Source organism: Dendrobates tinctorius, unplaced genomic scaffold, assembly GCF_039654945.1.
Source record: "Dendrobates tinctorius isolate UK_male_01 unplaced genomic scaffold, ASM3965494v1 ptg000079l, whole genome shotgun sequence".
NCBI classification, from domain to species: Eukaryota; Metazoa; Chordata; class Amphibia; order Anura; family Dendrobatidae; genus Dendrobates; species Dendrobates tinctorius.
In genome coordinates, this window is record NW_027361747.1 from 10041109 (window position 1) to 10047500 (window position 6392).

Below are 6392 nucleotides of genomic sequence, written 5' to 3' on the forward strand. Positions count from 1 at the left end.
TATGCCTCCTATGCTGTCGTGGTAGGTTGCTAGAGAAAACAGAATTAGACTTGCTGGTAATTCGGTTTCTAGAAACCTTCCACGACACCACTATTTCCCTCCCTGCATTCTTGGACAAATTCTGAGAATCTTAAGGTAACCGGTGCTATGGTTATCAGTTATAAGTCACTGGTGAGATGGAGGTGGGAGGGACCTTTTAACCTCTTGTGCTTCCTGTCCCCCATTAGGGCGTGGAGACAACCTCCTATGCTGTCGTGGAAGGTTTCTAGAAACCGAATTACCGGTAATTCTGCAAGAATGATTTTCCAGAAAAGAAAAGGCGAGTGTTACCATTTATGTCATGCCAACAATAAAGCAATCTTAAACCAGTCGTGTGTGGAGGTTTTTTGCCCAACGTAGTGGACTCCCTCACAATGAACAACACCGCCATGAATAAAGAATATCTAAACATCCTCCAAGGGCACCTTCTCTCAATGACACAGAAGCAATTTGATGGTGAACAATACTCTCTCCAGCATGGTGGAGCTTCAGGTCACAATGCAAAAGCAATAAATAAGTAGCTTAGTGAATGAAACATTGACCAGTCAATAGACAGGAAACTTCCTAGATCACAATCCCATTGAGAACCTGTGTTCAATCCTCAAAAAGCGGGTGGACAAATAAACTCAAAATGTGATACTCCAAACACGAATTAGATAAGAATGGGTTGTCATCAGACAGGATTTGGCCCAGACGCTGATATTTCTCAAGACTTGGCTTGGCATGCTGGATAAGCGTCCACACTGTAAATGTTAAGTTTTTGCATAAACTTGATGCATTTGTCAGTATAAGGCTGGTTTCACATTAGCGTTTTTTAGCGCATGCACCCCTATGTTTAACATGGCGGGCGCATGGTCTAGCGTTTACACGCGTTCGTATGTGTTTTCGTGTGCTTGTGTTTTTTTGTAGTGTGCGCCTAGGCGTGCCCAACGCAACCTGTTGCATTTTTGGTTCCATCCAACTGCGTAAAAAAAAAACCCGCTTGCGCACGGAATGCGCAAAAACAACACATTAGTCTATGGGAGTGCAGGAGTGCGTTTGAAATTGCATGCGTTTTAAGAGTTAACATGGCTAGAAACTGGTTAAAACGCATGTGCCTAAAAAATGCAAACGCATGATGCGTTTTTTACATGCGTTTCTATTGCGCAAGAAGCGCAGCGCTAAAAAATGCTAATGTGAAACCAGCCTAAGTTTAGAAGCGTATGAAATGCTGATCATTGTACATTGTACTTCAGCAACCATAGGAACCTCTGACTAACAGATTTGAAAAAACACTGAAACAACAAACTTTGTGAAACTGAAAATTTGTAGTCTTAAACTTTTGGCCATGACTGTAGAGGCAATGTTTTGTTTTGATTGATTTTATTTTTTTTCTTCTTAAGGACCCCATACACATGAGAGAAGTTTGCCAAACAGTTCCACAATCTAATGTGTAAGGGGAGCTCCTGATATCCTCTGTTGTGGGAGATGGGCATCAGGCTGGTTTGAATTTAATCGCCTGTTCTTTTGTTCCACTGGTGGACATACTCCACTCTCCCTATAGGGAACACTGCCTGAGCACATATGTGTATGTGAGTGTTAGGAGACCTCATTTTCAGCAGAACAAGCTGCACAAGTTTGGCACCAGTTATCTAAGGTGTATGGGCACCCTTAGTGTTCTTGACTCTCTGAATGGCCCTCATGCACGTTCGATGGCCTTGGCCAAACATTGCTTTGGCTGACCGACCTCTCAGCCGACTTTACCATACACAGGATCACTCCTTCAGCCGAGCGCTTCTGTGTTCTCTGAGAAAGCTGCTGACAGTCATTTCTGTTGGCGGCTTATCTTCAGTAGAACAAAGTGATTGGTACTCTGAAATCAGACATGTGCGATCAACATCTCCATTGACCATCAGTTGTCCGGCTCCCCTATGCTTATTAGATTGTCAGTGGATCCCGATGATATCTGCTAGTTCGGTCTAAATTAGTCTGTGTACGTGGCCTTTAGACTTTCTGTTTACAGCTACGTTGTGACTTCCCATTGATAATGGACACTACCGGTTGCCAGGTCCAACATACACATTGACTTACAAAGGGTTTGACTGGGTTTCTCCAAGATGGGCCATCAGTTTGGCAGCAAGACTACCGCTGAACTTTAAACTTTGATATCAGAGCGGATTGTTGTGCTGTCCCTGCTTCTGACATAAATATGATGTGTGCTCATCTGGCCTCCATCAGGCCCAGCTTCTTGGAGTAACACATGTACCTGTAAAGCCCAGAATATACCAGTTTTGTTATATTTAATATATTGCTTTGCTTTGAATCGTAGTTATTACTTTCCTCACTGTGGAAGAAAATGACTAAAAGCTGAGCTTATTAGAACTTTTAAGGACAAAAAAAGGTTCTTGTCCAGGTGACCCCACCATTCCTCCGCACCACTTCCTGTGACCCCTGCCGGTCTCCTCACTTGTTTTCTGGTAGGACATCACATGACTGCTGCCACGAATGTCTGAGCTGAACGAGAGCGTCTCCTAGTACTCTTTTGGCTCCGATGAAACTTCGGCACTCTGCCGCAGGCACATGACATTGTCCACTGGAAATGGAAACCTGTAGACTGGCGGGTCATCTGCTAGGTGTTTTTTGGGTATTTAAGACACAAGTACTAGCTGGGTGTGTGATTAAAAACATTTATCTGTCCTTCAACATTGTATAACCCTCTACATGCAATCACTTTTGTTTTCTATGCAGATCGTTGCCAGCTCCTAAAACACATGGCGCCATGAAAGATGATAGTTGGAAAGAAGGCTGCTACTGATCCACAAAATCCTTAAGCTTCACTGCTCGATGGACACGTCATCCACACTGACTGCAGAGCAAACCGCCCTCATGCGACATTTGGGCTTGACCTACCTGATCCCAGGCTCCTCTGTCCGTATCTCGCACAAGCGGCAGAGGTGACAAAGAAGAGCACTTTATTGATGTTGACCATCAGATACTTAGTCATACAATCTCTATCGTGACATCACCCATCATCTGATTTTTGCTTTCTACAGACATAACCCTTAAGAAACTAAGTGCACTGTGATCCCATTTGGCTTCTTTAGTAAACAGAGGTATAGGAATAACATCTGGCAATGGCATATTTTTTTAGTTTACAAGCTATGAGATTAATGCCAAAGAACAACTGCTCAAAAGATTTCTTTTTATATATAGCTAAAACATATTAAAAGTTTATTAAGCATCAAGCACTAACACTGCAGTCGCCTCTGAAGGTGTGTCGGCTGGCAGAATATTTTGAGTACCGATTTTACAGTTTTATACATAGACATTGTTCTTTTGCCATGTATCCTGTTCAATGAGTCTTTCACAATCACTAACTCCTCACAGGATCCTCTGACAGTGAAAGGATTTTACTTCCCACCACATAATGTTGTCTTGCATTGTTATAGTTACTGTTTTCACAGTATGTTGATTAATGACCACTCAGGTCTAAAATGCAAAGTATGTCAAAAAATCTATTTGATAGATAATTTCCATATGGCCGATTGATTACAGAGCAGGAAATCTTGCCGACTGAAAGGATAGAGTGGGCAACGTCTTATTGCCCAGAGTCACGAGCTTGGCCAGAAAGGCAATGTCTGTCTGCTTGGTCTCCACTCATGACAGGGTCATGGTTTAGACTAAAGTTGTGTATGTACATTAGTTGAACCTTAGACAAACCTGCATTGAATGGTGGACTGATCCTGGCAAAATTATCAAAGTCCTTCTAAAAAAAAAATACATTCAACTTTGCATTTTGTTAACAATTCCCTGTGGTCCCAAGAATAAGGGACTCTTATTAGTGTTCACTGCTCTTTCTGGTAGCACTTGTAAGCCCTGCTCTGAAGTTGGCTGGATCTGGCCAGTTTTATTGCCCTGGTGCTCCTCGGATGTAGCCGCCATGGAGAGCGCAGTTTGGTCCACCGCTGCAACCATGTCGCTGGTCTGACCGGGTAATCATTGGGCACGCAGTCTTCCAATAAGCAGGGAAGCAGTGCACTGATAGAGAAGGTGGGAGCCTTTGTGTGCACCCTTCTCTTACCTCACCTCATATTTTTACAGATCTGCATTTTGGAAGGAACACAGAGACCAAGCGGATAGGCTTTAACTAAATGGTTCACCTTGGTGTAAACTGCACATGAAAGCCCCGCTGTGTGTTTTGCTTAAAATGGGAAATGCTGATCTAGAACAGTCCTTGTTTCCTAAAACGACAAGATTATACACAAAGATGTGTAATGCTCCATTAAAATGATCAAGCCGATCTTTCCTTTCACTGTCAGGGTCTCTGGAGAGTGAAACTCCGTGTGCCAAGTGGGCCAGTAGCTGTTTGCGCTGTACTGTTGCATTCCCTTTCTGTATTTGTTGAGTTAAATATTGGAAAGCTTTCATGTATTCTCCATTTTCACTTACATGTCATATCGGACGTTTTTAAGTTTGTACCTTTTTTCCTGTCGACTCGCAGTATTGCTCCCATATTTTACGTGATCTGTGCCAGCCTTTGTCATTGCGCTGTCCGTTCCCAGACTGGTAAGTACAGGTTACCTCTTCTGCCAAGTCTGTAAATCTGTTCTTTCTGAAGCCATAAGTAGCCACATAAAAGTTCTGTGGATTGTTTACGAACAAAACGTATTCATCCACTTGTTCTGTGTCTTCACTTGCCGCCCATTGACTTCTACCACCAGTGATCACTAGTGGTCCATGACGTTATATGTGCAGCATTACTTGCAGAGCTGCTCATTACAGGCTTCTCCAACCTAGCAGCAATGAAAGCAAAATGTTGCCGCAAAGGCAGCAGTGAGTGTATCCGCCAACAGACGAAAACATGCAGAAAGCGAAAAACTAATGTGGCTTATAACTAGTGATGAGCAAACATGCTCTGATGACGTGTTGCCAGAGTATCTGCGGCGTGCTCGGATATTAAGTTCGAGTCCCCGCGGCTGTTAGCAGCAACACATGGGCCTGCCTGTTTGTTAGACCGCTGCAGCACAGGCAAGGATTGTCTAACAGCCGCAAAACATGCAGCGTCAAAAACTCGAACATATTATCCGAGTACGCTGCAGATACTCTGACAACGTTATCCGAGCATGTTTTCTCATCACTACTTCTAACCTATAGGGGAAAAGTGATGTTGTGGTGTTGGTCTTTAACTTGAACAATTAATCAAGAACTGACTGTGCGTCATAGCCATCTTTAGTTTTATAATTACAATAAGATTAATAATCCTAATTTAAAGTGGGTTCCTGCTACAGATGACCCAGTATCCGGTTATGTGGAACATGTATCCTCTGCTCCCTCCTGTACTTTATTTTAGCATCATCTGTGTAAATAAATTATATCCAAGTATCTCTGAGGCTTTAATGATACATAATTCTCCATCTATTAAAAGCACAATCCCCCAGACACAGCGTTTACCCCTTGGGGAACACATACCTGACTACTATAGACTGGATATTACTCTCTTGACTCTGAGACTCTCCGATAATCCATACACCGCTCATACTGATGGGGCAAATTTGTCCAAAAACGATTTCCTCCACTGGAGGGCAGCTTTTTACGCTTCACTTGTGCTCTATAGAAGTCCTATATCTTGTGGCAATCAGAACAGACATGGAGGGACTTGTATGTGGTGTGAAGCTTTGATAGAGCTGATTGTAGGTTTTGGGTACAGTTTTTGCAGCTACATCATGTAATGGAAGTGGCTCTATACTCCCTATGTAATGAGCATGCAGGGACTGTAGCAGGTATTGGTCACGTTGGTACTGTTCCTTGCAGCACAGGCACAGTTAGGGTTGTGATTGTCTCACTCACACTTCCATCAGCCGCTATTTTGGCCATGGATTGCTCTGCACACGGCAGCCTCTAGTAATCAGCGGGGATGAGAACATAATCGCCGATCAGCCAATAGCTATATGAGCAGGTGACTTGGGACAGGCAAAGATGTCCGTTGTCATAATTGGGGCAGTCACATCTGCAATTTGCAGTCATTGGTTTGTCCTCTTACATTGGACAAAAGCACAACTTCTTTGGCTTGGAACGCATCTTACACAATATGGAAAGGAAAGTGAGACCACACTACCAACTTGTAATTTCAGAAATGTTCTACATTCTTTGCCACCTTGGATACATTACACAGACGATGTTTCAGGCACTTCCTTCATGCCCTTCTTCAGAACAATCACTGGTGGCTCTGACAGCGAAAACTAACTGCTGTCTGAGCCACTGCTTTACTGACTGGCAGAAATATGCTAGAACTAATACATCTAATATGGCAAAATACATTGTCATTTAATTCTACAAGTTCAGTCCCCATTTTCTTTCTTTCAATATAAGTGTGT

General features: G+C 43.1%; 1 protein-coding gene across 4 annotated transcripts in view; it reads left to right on the top strand.

The window, feature by feature from the left end:
* Positions 1-6392, top strand: part of SLAIN2 (SLAIN motif family member 2) — a 63967-nt gene that overhangs the window by 53897 nt on the left and 3678 nt on the right. For 3 of the 4 annotated variants that reach the window (XM_073583484.1, XM_073583482.1, XM_073583483.1), the window contains one exon: positions 2767-6392. This exon is cut by the window's right edge and continues 3678 nt beyond it. In XM_073583484.1, the coding sequence (XP_073439585.1) occupies positions 2767-2833 (67 nt within the window). In that variant the 3' untranslated portion in view covers positions 2834-6392. The remainder of the gene's footprint in view (positions 1-2766) is intronic. The other variant, XR_012233765.1, reaches the window with a different exon arrangement.